This window comes from Bactrocera latifrons, unplaced genomic scaffold (genome assembly GCF_001853355.1).
Source record: "Bactrocera latifrons isolate USDA-ARS-PBARC rearing strain unplaced genomic scaffold, ASM185335v1 scaffold_22, whole genome shotgun sequence".
NCBI lineage: Eukaryota > Metazoa > Arthropoda > Insecta > Diptera > Tephritidae > Bactrocera > Bactrocera latifrons.
In genome coordinates, this window is record NW_017535741.1 from 231,386 (window position 1) to 249,812 (window position 18,427).

The following is an 18,427-nucleotide window of genomic DNA, read 5'->3' on the forward strand; positions in this document are numbered from 1 at the left end:
TTAAATAAGAAACATTGATGATAGATTGATAAATAAAAGAAAATGTTAACTTTGAACTAATTTCATATACAATTCAAAACAAATATTATTTGTAAATATTTATTTAAAGTCAAAAACTTACGTAAAATTTATTTCAAAATAATAAAAGCAATCGTATTCAACCAAGGAAAACAATACACCTAAAATATATGCTTTGAAAATAATATTTTTTATAAAAATTAATTATGCTTTAATTAAATTAGTCATTTCTTTTTATATTTTTTGTATTTAAACAAAAAAAAAATTGGTTTGGATTTAAAATTTAAGTATATTCAAATCATATATTCTATATATAGATTCTAAATTTAGTGAAATAAATAAAATGGAAATTTAATACCGAAAAAAAGTAAACAAAATCACTTAGAACAATACAATTTAGTATAAAAAAAATCGAAACTTTATAAATCATTTCGTTAGTTGTTTGTTGGAATATTTAAGAGCAACAAAACAAAGAAATTTAACAATAAAAGTTATAATTTAAATTAAGTTGTATAAAATGTGTTGAACTCTACAACTAAATAAAAATTATACAATAAGTAATTTAATATACAAATTAAAGGGAATGTTTACATAACCGAAGAGAGTAAATTAGACGAAATACACTGTAAAAAATTATACATTTTAGTGGAAAATCTAACAATAGTTGTTCATTACCACCTTTCTTAGTGACCTGTGACTCACCGTCTGTACCTACGAAGGTAATACATTTAATTACTATGGTTAAAATGTACCGTTACTTCAAAGAAATACAAAATAATATATTTTTATTTTAAAAAATACATTTTTTATTTTCCAAAAATGCTATTTGAAACAAAAAATAAAAAAAATTTAAATTATTTTAAAAAAAATTAATAAAAAATTAAATCGAAATGTATAATTGATAATTTTGTATGTATAAGAATTGAAAAGGCTTAAATAACATTAAACGAAAAGGCAACAATATGGATAATTTCGTGTGTATTCAAGGATGGCTACCTTAAATCTTTAAAGTATGACTGCCTTATACCCGAAATCGCTACCGTCACTACTTAACGTGAAATATTTTCCAAGCGTCCACTACTTATTCGAAAAAACATATGACATTCCACTCACTTCGCATAATTGAATATATTTTAAAGTGAAAACCAAGATAAAAGTCAAGAAACTACACACTATGTACATTAAAAGCGCATATGTCTAATTAAGTGTTTATTAAGTTTTTAAAAATGATGCAAAAAAAGTAAAAAAATTAAAATTATAGTGCTCGAAACGAAGTGCATTACAAACACGATATAAATATTTTACGGTAAATGTATATGTATTATATAATGAATTGCAAAATCAACATTGTTGTAAATTTTTGTATGAACTGCAAAGAATCCATATAAATATATACAGAAAGGTTCAATCAATAATATATGGTCGTTTTCCATTTGTATGTATGTTCATAAAAACCGTTAAATGTTGTTAGTTTAGTTGTTAATTGAAAATTGTTAAAAAGTTTTTATACCCATATATATAACTGTAGTACAAAGTTGCTAAAAAATATTTGTACACACAGATTTATAAATATACACACTGTTAATTACTTGTATGTGTGTATTGAAATCGCCTATGTATTTGTTAAAGTTATTTAAAAGCAATGTAGCATATTAATTAAGCAAAAATTGGCACTGAAAAGATATTTGGGGGAAAAAATGGCAAAATAATGCCTTACCAGCTGAGCGAGCAGTGGGACTTAATATAAAAATTATAGTGGAACTACATCTAGAAACTCCTATAGTTGAACCGTATGAGTTCCTTTTTGTCTTAGTTTGTAATATTAATACGATAACGTTCTCAAAAACTTTTGAAAGTGTAGTTTGCTCCATCAAATCAGCAAAAACCTTTAGTATTTGATCTAAAGCGATCGATTTTTAGTTTGATATTTAATTAATATAATTATAGATTATGACATCTCCATCTGTCTAAACACCATTAATTGACGAAAATAATATTCTTTAAACAAATTTAACACGATCTTTCGATGCCTTGAGAATAGAATATACATTTGCTTGGTTACTTCTAAGCTTTCAATCGCTTTCAGCAATCAACCGAGATTAATGGAGTAATTGACGTTTGAACGTTTTATAAAAGTCTTATAGGCACTTCAAAGAACCCCCTATATAAATAAAAAGCAATTTCCTAAGTAGATTTATTAGGAACGAATTTCAAATTTGAGCCTTTATAAAGCTCCAAAACTTAACGTTCCACAATCTATTAATATTCTTTTAAAGGGTAATCCATTTCGAGGTTCCCTACTTTTTAAGGAAGAAAAAAAGGTAATGTTTACTATTATTCGAAAAAAAAAATTCATTGGCATTTATTTTTTGAAGATGATGTCTTTCAAAAGTTGGACGCCTCAGATGGTCCATCCGTTGAGTTCAATTTTCGGTGACTGGTTTGAGTATTTCACCTGATAACTGGCGAATGATACGTGTGATGTTTTGCTTTAAGGCTGGAATTGCGGGATTGTCCGCATAGACTTCAGACTTTACATATCCCCACAGAAAAGGGTCTAACGATGTGATCTTAATGGCCTATCGAACGGCCGAAAAGTGAAATTATCTGCTAACTGAAATGTTCTCTCAATAAATCCACTGATTGATACGAAGTGTGAGAAGTGAACAAAATGACATGACAGCTTGACACGTGTGATCTCTCAAAAACGGCTATTGAAAAAAGTATCTCTACTTGGATCACCTGTTATTTCATTCTCGATCGTTGTGAGACAATAAAGTTTCACAAGTATTTAAGGGCTCTAATTTTAGTCCAGTGATAGTAAAATTATTTTTACCTAAGCGAACGTATTCATTGGTTTATCTCATGTCAATTTCTGGTAACAAAATTATAGAAAAAAGCACTTACCGCTAGTAGTTCGCTCTAAAATTGCTGGGCGAATATTGTGGCTTGTATATCTAAAAAAGGATTTTCAAATCTACGGTGTTGTGCGCTAAAATATAGTTTCTGAACATTTCATGTTGTTTTAAAAATTTAGTTCAATTAAATAACTTCCATACATGTTCGCTGGTATCATTCTGGAATAATTTTAAAATACTAAGGTGTAAGCTTTGGTTGATATATTTGAAAAAAAAAAACAATTTACAAATAAGGCACTCTTATGATTTCGGCTCTAATTCGAAATTAATTTCCAATCGACTGTTTCACAACCAAGTGAGTATATTTTAACGCACGCCACTGTACATTGAAGAAACCTTTAAACTACTTCGTTCAAACCCTTTTTTAGAGTCGAAAGGGATATGCAAGCTGAGCAACAACAGCTTACTGATTCTATTGTCATGCACGCCACTGTATAAAGAAGTAAATAAGAAGTCAGAACTGCAACGTTGATAAACTTTTTATGCTTTATTGCAATTACTACAAAAAATCAATATACTATATAAAATTGAATTGAGAAAATTCGTAAGATCACCGCAATTGCATTAAAATGTTAGTATGTATGTACGTAAGACCAACTAATTAACAAAATCTAAGCTTTTTATAAAAAAATGTTGTCCCCAAAAATGGGAAAGTTACAAAAAACGTACATATGTATATATTTATAGCACATAGCGGATATTTATTTGCATACACATACATACATATAAAGTAAATTAAAAGATAAGTAAATTTGTAGCTTTTAGCGGAGCGGCAGAGAGCGCAATTATTTATATACACATATTTGCAGCGTAGTTTTTTATATTGAGAGCAACAATGAAGCGAAAAAAGAAAAATAGCACATTTTTACTAAAGTTGAAAGTATGTATGCAAAAGCACATATACAAATATACCCTATACAATTAAGCAGCAAGCATTAACTGAGGCAAAGTAAAATATTTTGCATTTGGTTTCAAGCCAAAAGTAAAAAGGTAACGAAAATATAATTGAGTTTTTAAAAACAAGGATTTGCGGCTAATTAATAACTAACTAAATATATAAAATATAAAACAAACACTTCTCAAATGTTAATGTGTGCTGGCAACACAATCTCTTCACTAATTATTAAAAAAAGAGATAAAAGTGAGTATAGTAAGAAGTGATGATTATAACATAATTTTAAAGCTGATTAATAATTTCTTAGTTACGTTAGGTTTGTATAATTTGAATTATTTGATTATATTCTTCAAATTTCACATTTACCATTTATAATAATTTTCCCAAACCTGCTTGTGTTTCGGCACAAAAAATAATGAAATTGAAAAATTCACCGAATTCGAATTAAATTGATGTGAAATTTGGCACAGATGTCATTGACAGTCATACCGACCTAGAAAAAATATTTCGAAAAAGAGTTTTCGCCCAAAATTTAAAATATTTAAGTTTTTCTAATTTTTGCCCACAGTAGTATGGTCTGTATTGACCCCTTTCTCATAAATAGACATACTCTTTTTTAAACAATGAAAATCTTTTGCATGTTGAGAATTAGTTGAAACTGTCTTTCTCTCTCAGCTGTTGAACTTGAACAATTTTATTCACAGAACCTTTAAAACTGGAAACTTATTGGGCATCGCAATTATCGCCAAAATTTTTGTTGTGTGATCTATAATGTTCCGTAACAACCATATAAACATTCCGAAAATAAAAATGTTCAAGTATTAGTTGACTAGCGACTTTTTTAAAGGTTCGAATTATAATAATCAAAATCGAAATTAAAGAACTGGTATAAAACAAAATCATAATTCTACTTCCGTTTCAAAAATTTCGACGTTGAAATACTCACATTCTTCATTCAATTTCGAGAGAATTGATACCAAAAGTTGTACTTCGCACTCACAAAGCTAAAATAATCAACGATATATTTTACTGTAGTTCAAAGGGTCACATCAAGAATTATTATTCCCCTTAACTTTAATTTACTTAGTAACCTTTGATTAAGCCTAGCTTTCGTAAGATTAATTATTTTGTCAAAATGGAAAATTTGAAAATATTAATATTTTCATTGTTTTACTTTAGGCGCTAGTAATAAAGGTGAGTTACAAAAAAAATTAACCAGTTTCGATAAGATTTATGTTATTAAAATACTTTAGTTTAGTTCATTTTAAATTATATCAAATTTAGTTTCTAATTTTGTGCTAAAAAACCGAAATTAATTTTTTTTAGTAAAAGTGGTTTTTAGGTCTCTTTAATACAATCAGATGTTTTATTTATTTATAATAAAAAACTATTAAGAAAATTTTGTCAAAATTATTTTGTGAAATAATTAATTACTTATTACTTCGCAGCAATCAAATAATTTTTATTTTTCTATTAAACATTATTATTTATTTAAAAATTAGCTAAATTATGGGCTTTGAATACGAAAATGCTGAAGTTCATAAAAAGAATTAATCACTTTTTCTGCTGTAAACCTAACTGTATAATCAAATTAATGCACCTCAAAGCTTTAAATTATAATTAATACTTAATAATTAAATATTTAATTAACTAACTGTACTTTTAATAAAATCCTTTGCATACAAATCAAGCAATAAAATCGTGAGAGCAAGTAAAATTAAATCATAAATTTATATATATGAACATATCGCTGATAAAGATATGATGACCTGAGCAACAAAAACTTACATATAAACAACTTTAAATATAAACTGTTAAAAAACGTCTAAAATAGTTAAAAGATTTAAAACGCATATATAAAACTGTTACTAATGAAATAAAAGGAAATTGAAGACAAGTTATATAATATTTGTATGTAATAAAAGCTAAGCAATGCAATGTAAAGAAAGCTTACGCTTAATGTGCAAATGAAGTTACAACCGTACATTTCGAAACACCCTATACGATAGAGTTTCTTAAATGACAATTTAACAAAACACCTACGTACACACAAATACACATATTCATATATTCATATACACCAGTGTATTCGAAACCCATTAATGGCGGGAGTAACCATTGTTTGCAAATAAACTTGGAAAATTTGAAACTGAAATATATATTTCAAGAAAATATTAATATTTGCATTGTTTTACTTTAGGCGCTGGCGATAAAGGTGAGTTCCCGAAGACTAAGCATTTAAAATCGATTGATTGATAAATACAAAAAATTCTTTCTAATCATGCTGTCGCCTGAAAGCCCATTTTGATAAATTCTGCCGAGTGGATATGAATCTAGAGTCATTTCAATTGCTTAGGCATTCTAAGGATTAATTGAGTACTATTTCGCTTCGTATTTCCTCTTCGGAGCAACGAGCCTTGAGCCTTGAGCTTCTGTTCCACAATACACTTTTATTAATGTCGGTGTTTTAAGAAATGTCTACACTACGAACACCCAGTTCAACATCACTAGGAAAAATCAGTAATCGTAAACGCATGCTTTAAATTTTGAGCCCCAATTCTTCAAAAAGCTTTTTTAGAAAATTTTTTGTAATACCCGGCTTCTTCTATGATTCCTTCCGCTTTCAACTTAGAGAATTAGAGAACAGAGAATCTGAGTTCAGAATAGTAATAATCATGAAAACTAAAATATCCGAAAATTGACCTTAAAGTAGTTTAAGTTTTTTTGGCATTTCATACAAACGTTTTCAAGTTATTTGTCTCAAAGTCACCTGTGCAATTTTTTTTATAAGGGAGTAAGGTCTCGAAGATTGGCACGTTCGAACCAGTATTGAAAAATTTGAAGAGCTTTGCAACATATATACTACACTTAAGGGAGTTATTTATTTGATGCTATTTCGTAGAAGTGTAGGCATACATATAAAGTCTCTTAAGCGGTTACATGTGTTTCATGGCTTCAAAAATCGATTTTTATACTCTGCATCAGAGTATAATAATTGCTACAGAGTATAATAATTTTTTAAACATAACGATTGCTTTTATAGCCTATAAATAATCGAGTTAGGTATACTAGAATAATTTCAATGTATGCATATATAAATGATCAGGATGACGAGACGAGTTGAAATCCGCATGTCAGTATGTCCATCCGATCGTCTGTGCTAGCTGTAACTTGATATACATACATACATGTTGCTTGGCAAGAAACGGAGGACGAAAGTGGGCTACTTCCACGCCCACAAAACGCTGTTAATCGAAAACGTTTAAAATGCCATAACAAAGGTTAAGTAGGTAGCATTCGTTTGCAATCCCTGTATTACTATATAACTACGCTTAATTCTCATACAACGCAATTTAGATTCCAGCTGTTCTTTCGCTTTATTGTCTAACTATTAAACACCAATTAATGTATACAATTTTGCACGAAAACTATCTTTAAAGCAGTTTATGGCCCAAAAACGATCTCTAGAATAATGTCCTAAATACTCAAGTTGATTTAAAATAATTTTGGAGATACAGTTTTGAAAATTTGCATGCTCGCATTCAGCTATATATTTTGCAATGAAAATAATCCTTCAAAGAACCACGATTCGGTTCCCTTCCGCGTATAGGTATTTAAAGCCCCACTCTCAACAGACGTTGATAATGCATTCCGAGCATCTTTCAGCATTTTCTTATTGCTTAAATTACTTTAAGGCACTTAAGGTTCTATTTCCGTTGGATATTTCTATCAATAGTGTTATCTCGAACAATCTTTGGATTTTTAAGATAATTTTTAAGAAATAACAACCATTTTTAGTTCTTTTATTACACTTTTATTTGCTTAACATTAATTTAATTACATCCAACTTTTACACTTAATGAACGACTAGAACTTGGCAATCACCAACATGCAACATTATTGTAACCTTTCTTTGAAATTTAAAACATCTTTAATTTTATATTATTTATATATTATACTATAGCTCATATATCTTTATCAGTAAACTAAAATGTTTATCGAAAATAATTTAAAACTAATTTAAATTCATTTGACACGGCGGGAGCGTTCAGTTTTCGAAACTGCGCAGCTTTCCGCCTAGTTTTCTAAGTACAATGCATACAAACTTACACAAATATTAGTACTAAAATCACGAATTAAAATTAATTACACACACATCCTTTCAGCAAATTTTTGCTGCAGTGAATTGCAAGAAAATTGAAATAATTAACTACTTTTTGTTAACTTCTTGTTCGAATACGCTAAGTAATTGTCAAAATAGTCTACTAAATTCCTGTATTTGATTTTTCACACGCTGCCGTTAAGATAGCAACACCGACTTACTCCTCTGGCATGCACTGTCAGGTCTCCACATGATTGAGCAGCAGGGGTGTATTGGCTGTGGGGTAAGAGGAGGGTCGACGCTGACGCTGCCAACTGGTGAGCTCTTCATTACTGCCGCAGGAGAGTGTCGACTCCTCGTAACGCGAATGCGTCGAAGCGCCGGAAGAGCGACGCACGCCGGTGTAGGAGTCCGTGATGACCTCCAAGAGCGCCTCATCGCTGTAAAGAATTAAATATTTCGATATATTATCACACAGAGTTTAAAAAAATCATCACCAACCTATGATAGCGATGGTGCTCGAGCAGACTGCCTGTGGCGAAGCGCAGCTTCTTCGGCGACTCGAGGCTAGAGGAACGTGTCAACGAATTGCGCGGCATACCCTTATTCTTCAACGACGAACGTATGCCATAATCCACCACAGCAGAGGTAATATGCTGCTGGTTGTTCTGCTTGATGGTGCCCTGTATGAATTTGTTGAGTGCACGTGAACCGCGTCGCTGGGAACGCTCGTAGTTGCGCTTGTTGCGCGCATCCTCATCCTCGCCGAGCAGCCAATAGGTGCGTTGATCACCTTTACCTTTCATCGATATGAGACCACGCTCCTGATAGTGGTAGCCACCTAATTTCTCCAATAATTCACGACACTGCTGACTGCAGTGTATTTTAAGCGGCACACCGCTCGATTCCATGCGTGAGGCGGTGTTTACCGTATCGCCGAAGAGGCAGTAACGTGGCATTTTTAAACCCACCACACCAGCGCACACCGGTCCCGTGTGTATGCCAATGCGTAGTAGCAGTTTGTTGGTGGGTCGATGCCGGATTTTAAACTCCGAGACCGCGCTGAGCAGGTGGAGGGACATCGAAGCGATTTCGGCGGCGTGCAGATCGCCATTGCGGATCGGTAGACCTGAGACCTGAGGATGGATGTGGAAAAATATTAAGATATTGCTACGGTATGTCAATAGTAGATCAAGATACCATTATATTACAAAAGGTTTTAGGCTCAAAATGAAACATATGGAATTACAGAAAATTACTTTCAAATAAATTTAAATCTCAGCGGATCAACTGCTTTCTCATCCTGCTCTACAAGGATGGACAAGTGGAATCTTCCCAGATCTTCAAGAAAATTATTGGACTCAATTTTTTTTTTTTACACAAAGAACTTATACCTAGTCTAAATGAATATGGATGAGGATGGCCCTATAAGCAGATATCATTAACTTTTTCAATGTCGGACCCTTAGATCTTCTGTTTAGATTTCAACGGTTAGACAACGGTTGAGAACCCGATGTCAAAACACAAATTCTAACATAAAATTATCATCTGAAATTGATTGACTGTTGTCACTTAAGGTCTCTTTAAGTAAGGCATGGTTAAGTAAATTACCCAAAAGAGAAGTATGTCTAATAACCTTAATCTAAAAAGTCGAATTGCTATCCTTTACTCACCACCATATATGCATCTCCAATCGTCTCGACCTTGTAGACATCATAGTGTCCGATGATGGAATCAAAGCAGGTATATAAATCATTCAGAAAGTCCACCACCTGCAATGGCGTGCTCTCCGCCGACATCGCCGTAAAGCCCACAATATCACTGAAATATATAGACACTTGCTCATAATTCTCCGGATCTACTTTATTGCCTTTCTTTAACTGTTCCGCTACAGGTCGTGGCAACATTTCTAACAACAATGCATCAGTCTTTTTCTTTTCCTCTTGCAGTTGGTCTGTGCGCTCATCGACTAGCGCCTCCAAGTTATTAGCATACTTCTCCATCATAGCCATCATATTATCGAAAATATTCGGTTTCATACCTTTACGTAGTGGACGCAATTTGGCACGTATCGTTTTAAAGTCGGGCCGTTCTTCTGGTCTTTCAGACCAACATTCGCGCAAAATTTCACGTACGCAATCGAAAGAGGTTTCCAGCGGTTGCAACGAGGGACGATAGGGATAGAGATGGTCTTGCGGCTGGAGAACTTTCTGCAGACATTGCATGGGGGTAAGACCGGTCTCACCGAATGGCCCGTGTCGTACATGAATCTCATAGAGCACAATGCCGAAGGAATACGAGTCACCTTTTTGTGTGCCTTGCACGAGCGATGCGGCACCGAGACGCAATAATTCGGGCGCACGATAAAGCAACTCTGTGATGTAGCAAAAAAGATATTTAATAAGATTTATAAAACAATGCTTTAATATCGGCGCATACTTGTACATTTAACCGTCATGTTCGGCACCTCCGTTGAATTGTCCTCCATGCCCTTCTTGAAGGCGAACAGCCCGAAGTCAGTCAGTTTAACCACCCAGCGTGAGTCGACCAGGCAGTTGGAGGTGCATAACGAGCCGTGAAAGCGAATGGGCGATTCGTGTAAGTAGATGACACCCTGTCGTGTGACAAAAGGAGCGAAAATGTATGGAAAGTATTAAGGAAATTGCTGTAACTTTTTTTCTATAAATGTTTGACAAATGCTATGAAAGCTTTTTACCCAGCGGGTGTGCAGAGTTTTTAAGATGGCTTATTGCGGTATTGAACTTACACGTATGATGTCCGCGACCATTGAAGCGATAAACATATTGTCCAGCTTGACGTCCTCATTCTCCAGTATATCCTTTGAGCGCATAGCGTGTACGTTAGTGCGACGAATGGTGGGAGAAAGATTAGTGAGTTAAAGTTGAGTAAAATTTAAGATATCAACAAAAATATAATTAATAATCATTCCTTGGCAAAGTAAGAACTCAAGATGTACTTTAATTGAACTTATGAAGCAATCAAAGGGTCTGTACTGAGTTAAATTTAGCTATAGGAACTCTTAAATCACGCGAACAATATACATATTAATACCGGAATGAAATTCATTAACCATACAGTTTTGTTCCTTAATCAATCTCGAAACTGTTTGACCCGACACTTGTTAGAAGTACGGAGCTCAAAATAGTGAACACTCCACTTCACAACAGTTTTCAACTATATTTTTTTTTCATAATTAGTCTTGAGAGGTAACTCGTTCTAGAGCGTTTTTTCCATGTTCTCAGTCGAAATTTAGGAAACGAGAAGATATGTATCAGAGCAAGGATATAAGAACGATGTCAATAACTTCAAATGTGCCTACACCACTCCATCTTGTTAAAAATGTCGTTAACAAATATATATTTCATCAACTCAGAAAATTTTTCATAAAATCGGTTATGAATACCATCAAGTATACATATTTGAACCTATAGCATATATACATACAAAAACTATTTGAAATCTCTCTGCGGAAAATGAATTGAAATCGCAGATTTGCATTCAGGATATTTATCATCCTTTTCACTTTTTACTTCACCTCCTCTTAATCCTCTCTTGAGACTTTACTTTTTCATGGTAGCGAGTTTCCACGCCAGAGCAATTTGTATCAACTGCCGTGCGCTTAAAGGGTGTTGAGCTGAGCTGATTTAGGACTTACCTTCAAGCTGCCCCTCGTGCAGTACTCCGTGATGATGCAAATGTTTGGTGGATCCGTGCAGGCCCCAATGAAGGCGCATATATTGTCGTGACGTGTATCGCGAAGCTGTGGGATGGAGCACACACGCACAAAAGTTAGCGAATAACGGAAGTAGATTGTTGTTGCAGTTCACAAAAAGGGCGCATTGGCGAGGAGTGTATTTGACAACGCAGCGCACAAATCCCACAGTAATATTGAGTTGTCGCGGTGGCATGTTGCAGCAAACGGATATAGTTGGAATAACGGAAAGCAGAAAAGAGAAAAAGAGAAATGAGATTTGAAATATTATGTGCATTACTTGAATGTCAACTGCAATCAAAAAAGCGCAAAGTCAATGTAAGGAAGAAAATTTGTGTTTAGTTAGTTCGAAAAACGAAAGAGAAGATATACTATAAATAAATGGAAAAATTTAAATTGAAACGATAATTTAAAAAAGGAGTTCTTTAAGATAAATTATTTTTATACCTATTAGAAAATATGAATAATATTAATTAAAATAATGTTAATAAAAAAACAAGAAAAAATTTAACTTCGTTTGCACGGAAGGGGTTTTCAATAGCTACAAAAGTTTTTTTAAATAAAACAAAAGCGGTTTGAAATATCAATGACCTTGTTTATTCGTGTGAAAGTACATTCGATGCCATTATGTATGGAACTCTATTTCTTTTGCATGGCCACTTCGGGTACGCTTGCAGAAATCCAGACGCTGAACATAATTATCGACGGTTTTCAAGCATAAATCGGCCGATACTGCTGCAATTTCATGTTCGATATTCTTACGAAGTTCATTAATCGTCGTTGGCTTATTGGCATACACCATAGACTTGACGTAGCCACACAGAAAATTGTCTAACGGCGTCAAATCGCTGTGTGACTTGTTGCGCTGTCCTGTTCGAACCACAATATGTCCAAGTAATAACATCAAATTCAGGCCAAAAATATTCGGTTATCATTGAGCGGTAGCGCTTCCCATTCAGAGTAAAGTGCCGGTCTTGATTTTCACGGAAAAAGTACGCCGCCAACCCATAAACGCTCCAAACCGTAATTTTTTCGGGATGCAATGAATGCTTATGGAGTACGTACGAATGTATTTTCACAGGAATACATAATTTCATTGATATCACAAACAGTTTTTGTTTTATTAAAAAACCCGCTCTTAAAGTTGAGGCCACTGACTCCGAATTTCGGTAGTAAGTTTCAATAACTTCAGCTCATGGTTGGATCGTATGCATATCTTCCCATGATGAAATGACAAACTTTACTGAAGATAAATGCCGAAAGAGCGGGGAAAAATATGGCGGTCTTTGATGTCCCTATTGGTCTACTTTTGTAGCGTAGCTATTGAAAACCCCGTTATAATATCCTTCACGACTGGAAAGTTTTTCATAAAAGGGCTTGATTTTGATAGTTCAGTTTGCTTAGCAGCTATATGCCGAGGTTACCTACTTTTTTCTAAATAAAAAGCACAAAAACTTGAATTAATGCGGAATCATTCGAGAGAACATTACTTGGGATTTATTTTTTGAATATTATTTTTATGAAATGTTGGCCGCGGCTACGTCTCAGATGGCTCATCTGTTGAGTCCAATTACCGATGACTCGTACGAGCATTATATTGGTAACTGTCAAATGACACGCCTGATATTTTGCTCTTAGGCCTGAATCGAAGCGGGATTGTCCGCATACACTTTAGACTTTACATATCCCCAAGTTGAACGGTATCATATCACGCGGCACAAAACGAGAAATTATGTGCTCACCGAATCCATCAATCGATGTGTAGAAAATGGCGCCGTCTTGTGAGAACCAAATGTCACCGAGATCACAAGCTTCAATTTCAGGTATCAAATAGTCGGTTATAATGGCGCGAAACAGTCGCCAATGACGTTTATGATCTCATTGTCATCATTTTTTTAAGAAATATGGACCGATGATTACACCGACCCACAAACCACACCAAACTGTTTTTTTTTTCTGGATGATATGGCACCTCTTGAATCTCTTCAGGTTGCTCTTCGTCCCAAAAGGGGCAATTGTGGTTGTTTATATACCCATTGGGCCAGAAATGGGACTCTTTGCTGAATTACATTTGAATCGAAAACGCCGGATATTCTTGGAACTTTCCAAGAGCCGATAGAGCGAACCGATGTCGCTTGAGAAGCCTCATCGGCTTCAATTCTTGAACAAGCTCTATTTTGTACGCTTTTAATTTCGACGCAAAATGCGCCAAGTCATCCCTTACGTCAGTCCGAGTTGCTGCGAACGGCGCCAAATCGGCTCTCAACGGTCTTTTTTCTTTTCTTCATCTCTTACTGGACGAGGTCTATTCGGTCGAATATTATCCTATAATCAATTTTGGGTCTCAAGGTAGATAATTAATTAATCTTGATGATTGATCACTAATTGAGCGAATCGCGCGAAATACATTCTTTACAGAACGTGACGTGACGCGTGATATGTCAATGGCTATTGAAAAAAGTACGTTTACTTGGAGCACCAGTTAGCTGTCATACAAATTGAACATCATCTTGTCAAAATCAATTTAATTTCATAAAATATATATTTTTGTAATTCTAGTATATTTTTCAATTTATTAAATTAAGTTTTTTTTTTTTTTGTTTTTGATTACCTAAATATTTATATTAAAACTTTTATTTATCAAATAACTCACTTACCAATTTAAGTTCCTTCTTCATTTCCCGAGTTATATCCACGGATTTCTTTCGAACTTTCTTAATTGCATATAGTTGATTTTTATAGAGGCCGATGGGCGTAAATATTGTCGTGTAACGGAAATCAGCATCCGGATTTGAGCTCAGGCTTACTTGGCTGGTGCGTATAAGCGGGTGAGTAGACTAAAACCAAAATATACTTTTTTTGATTAAAACCCAATACAAGAATACAATCTATAGACAAAAAAATTTTAACAATATACATATATTTAAATTTGTAAATATTTAACGCAATAATTAGTTTTGTATTCTAAAAATTTGGTTATATTAACTAACTTACTTCGAATTCCCCACTATTTCGATACAAAAGACTTACTATAACTTATTCAAGAAGATAACAATTGGTGGGACAGGTTTAAATTTTTAAAGAAATATGCGCGAATACATAAATTCTTCATTATATATATTTACATTTATGTACATACAAAATAACTACCACAGTTTGCATCTACTCCCTTTGTAAGCAAAACTCTGTCAAGCGCAGTCGGATGTACTCGTATGTCACATGTACTTAACTCGCAAATGTTGCAGCAGTCACCACAACAAAAACAGCAATAAGGAAAACAATCAGTAAGCACATAAACATTTGTCAGCAATGACAGAGCATCATTATGCTAAATGTTTTCAAGTTGCTTTAGTCCCTATTCACCAGGACATCAACACAGGAAGCGTTGGATTGCATAAGTGCGTGGGTGGACTGGCTGGTTATTGCTCTTATTGTTGCTATTCGAGTCCTTGCTTGCTCCCATGTTGGCATTTTATTGTGGTATACTCTAAGCAATCATTGACAGTATTGTTTGTTATAGTTGTTGTTGTTATAAACTAGTCTCTAACCTGCAGTTATCCAAAATGAAAGTTTCCTACAAATTTTATTATTGTTCGTGACAGTTCAGTTTTGATCCTAGGTAACCTGCGAAGACTGTGCCTTCAGACGACATTATCAATTTCATTAATTTCGGAGGAATGTTGACTTCATATAGTTTAAGTAAATGTTCTTGACTATTGTCCTTTATATATCGAGCCCCGAGGCTTTCCTAAAATGTATACTGTGCCTAAAAAATAAGGTAGCATTGTATTTATTTTAAAAATTCTTTATTTATTCTTCCAAATCAATTTCATCCCCTGCAAAGTAATCCCCTCCCGATGCAATGCATTTATGCCAACGGATTTCCAATCTTCGAAACACTGGTTGTAGTCACTTTGCGGGATGGCCTTCAGTTCCGTCTTCGCTAAGCTTGAATCTCCTCTATCGTATAAAAACGGTGTCCCCGGAGCGGTCTTTTGAGCTTGGTGAACAGCCAGAAGTCGCACGGCACCAGATCAGGTGAATACGGTGGTTGCGGACGATAAGGGTTGAGTTTTTGGCAAAATGATCATGAATTACAAGGGCAGTATGGGATGGTGCATTATCGTGGTGTAAACCCAAGAATTTTCTTTCCCCAATTCCGGCCTTTTTAGGCCGATAGCGTTACGCAAACGACGCATAACGTTCAAATAATATTCCTTGTTGACTGTTTGACCGGTTGGAAGGAATTCATAATGCACAACACCACGATAATCGAAGAAAACAGTCAACATGATCTTGATTTTTGAGCGACATTGGCGCGATTTTTTTGGTCTCGGCTCTCTTTTGGCTGGATCCTATTCTCATTATTGATAGGGACTGGTACAATTTCAATCTGGCCATTCCAGTCATACCAATTGCAAAACATCGAAACCTACCCAATCCAGTCAACTGTCAAAGTTCGGTAGGTGAGTGGCAGTGACAGGAGAGTTGGGGATCTCTTTATCTCTGGTACTAACGATTATAATTCAAGGATATGTACCTGCAATGACCGGTCCCTAAATTGGGAAGATGCCGTTGCTCATCTGGTTGATGTCTTCGTAAAAGTAAAAGCTAAGATAACCGCCGTCCAAGAAATGTGATGGACGCGACAAGAACGGAGACGAGCAGGTTCTTATGACATTTAGTACAATGGTCTTATAAGTGAGCGCAAATTCAGTGTGGGATTCGTTATGTGAGAAATATTCAGTCGTCGAGTCCTGGCATTCACGCTGTGGAAGAGCGTTTAGCCACTATCCGCATCACAAAATTTTTCAACATAACACTGATTTGCGCACACGATCCGACGGCAGAGAAGGACGATTATACGAAAGGTGCCATATCGGCAGCTGGAGCGCGCTTATAATGACTACCCGCGCCTTCATGTCAAAATTTTGATTGGCCATTTTAACGACAGGTTGAGGAAAGAAGGTATCTTTAGTACAGTAGTTGAAAAATTCAGCCATCATGGTCTCTCCAAATGGGCTAAGGCCATCGGTTTCGCAGGGGAGCGAAACATGGTTGACTGTAGTAATAAATTCCAGCGCAAAAAAGTTCATCAACCACGGACCACTATCTAAAGGAAGCGAAGCAAAAGCAAACCCTTCTCTCGGCGAAGAAAGACCAAACTCTATGAGTCATTATTACGGTACTGCTATATGGTGCGGAGGCAAGTACAATGACATCATCTGATGCGTAGGCTTTAGGAGTGTTCGAAAGAAAAGTTTTGCGGAAGATGTTTGCACATTGGCAACGGGGAATACCGTTAAAAGACAATGGCTACGCTAGCTAGGTCATGTTGTCTGGATAGAAGAGAACACTCCAACCAAGCCAGAAGAAACTGGTATTTGGTATCTCGAATTGGCGAGAAATAGCGGAAAAAGGAAACAACTGGTGCGCTGTTGTTAACTCGTCTATAACCAATTAAGTGCTGTCTACGCCAGTAAATAAGAAGAAGTGTTGCTGCTCTGATTCCAAGTCTTAGATTATTTTGGGCAATCGAATTATGATCAATGGAAAATAAGTAAAATAAAGCAAAAACTTACATTTATTCACAGAACGTTTAATAAAATGTAAAAAAGTTATTAAAATTGCTGAGCACACTACAAGAGACCTGACTCCATCAATGCACATGTATAATGTTACTACTGTCTGTCTCAAAACTACAAAAATTCAGCCATTAATTTCGAACATAAGGATCGAGGTCGAAGGACCTCGAGAATATTTCAAATATAATAATTTCAGACTTAAAAGCGGTAAACTATGTCCATTGATAACAACCCTCTTCTGCATTTCACTTATCCCCTTCATTTAAATTTATTTCTGTTTCACAAGTCCATATTCACATAAGTATTAAACACTTGGCACTCACCCTTGTTTGCTTTTGACTAGACTGCTCCTTCTCGCTTTCGTGCATTTGCACTTCGCGAAAATCAATTTTCCACAACAAACTATCCAACTCCTGCTCGTAGCGCCAATTGCGATACAACACCAACGAGATAATCCCGAGCAGCACAAGCGCGCCACCGGCAATGCTCGCCGATATCTCACCCGTATAACCTGTTAATAATAAATGAAATCAATTTAATGAAGCAAATATAAATGGGCACACGCCATGCGACATGTTGGCCGACGCCACCGTTCGGCCACGATTACTCACTGATACATTTCTCGCCCGCAAAACCACATTTCGGCTCCGCCGCCGGACGCCCGTGCGCGCTCACCCAATGAATTTTACCGTATAAATTGAGATCCTGTTTGTTGATTGTCGAGATTTTTAATAATTAAATGGCAATTAAAGTGCGTTAATTTATTTATGTTTCAATAAATGGTAAAAAAATTTAATTTAATTCGATTAAAAGTGAAATAAGTTATGAGGCAGTGGGGTAAAACGCAATTAATGAGTTCGGAAAGTAACGGAAAAAGAGCAAGAAAGCGAGCACTCACCTGTAGAAAACTCTTTTGGTATTTTTCATTGTTTTTTGTTTTTGTTTTTTTTATTTTTTTAATTGTTATTAAAAGCATTTGGTTAATGAGAAATTATATAAAATTAGTTATTAGCAAATACAGAGTGCAGAGATTTCAGTACGATATGAAAAATGTACAATGTTTTATGCAACAGGTGCGATAAGTGTTAGTATACAAGTATATTTGAATCAAAAACGATTAGTTTAGAGTATTTAACTATTTAGTTGATATGATTATTAATGCTAAAAGCTTATGTA

General features: G+C 34.6%; 1 protein-coding gene across 1 annotated transcript in view; it reads right to left on the bottom strand.

The window, feature by feature from the left end:
- Positions 1-8,000: 8,000 nt before the first annotated feature.
- The window catches only part of LOC108968560 (guanylate cyclase 32E), a 32,006-nt gene continuing 21,579 nt past the window's right edge, over positions 8,001-18,427 (bottom strand). Inside the window, exons 9-17 of the mRNA XM_018932680.1 lie at positions 17,863-17,956; positions 17,575-17,762; positions 14,324-14,503; positions 11,610-11,714; positions 10,701-10,772; positions 10,373-10,547; positions 9,607-10,307; positions 8,435-9,069; positions 8,001-8,373 (exon numbers count right to left, since the gene is read on the bottom strand). Of these exons, the coding sequence (XP_018788225.1) occupies positions 8,172-8,373; positions 8,435-9,069; positions 9,607-10,307; positions 10,373-10,547; positions 10,701-10,772; positions 11,610-11,714; positions 14,324-14,503; positions 17,575-17,762; positions 17,863-17,956 (2,352 nt within the window). The 3' untranslated portion in view covers positions 8,001-8,171. The remainder of the gene's footprint in view (positions 8,374-8,434; positions 9,070-9,606; positions 10,308-10,372; positions 10,548-10,700; positions 10,773-11,609; positions 11,715-14,323; positions 14,504-17,574; positions 17,763-17,862; positions 17,957-18,427) is intronic.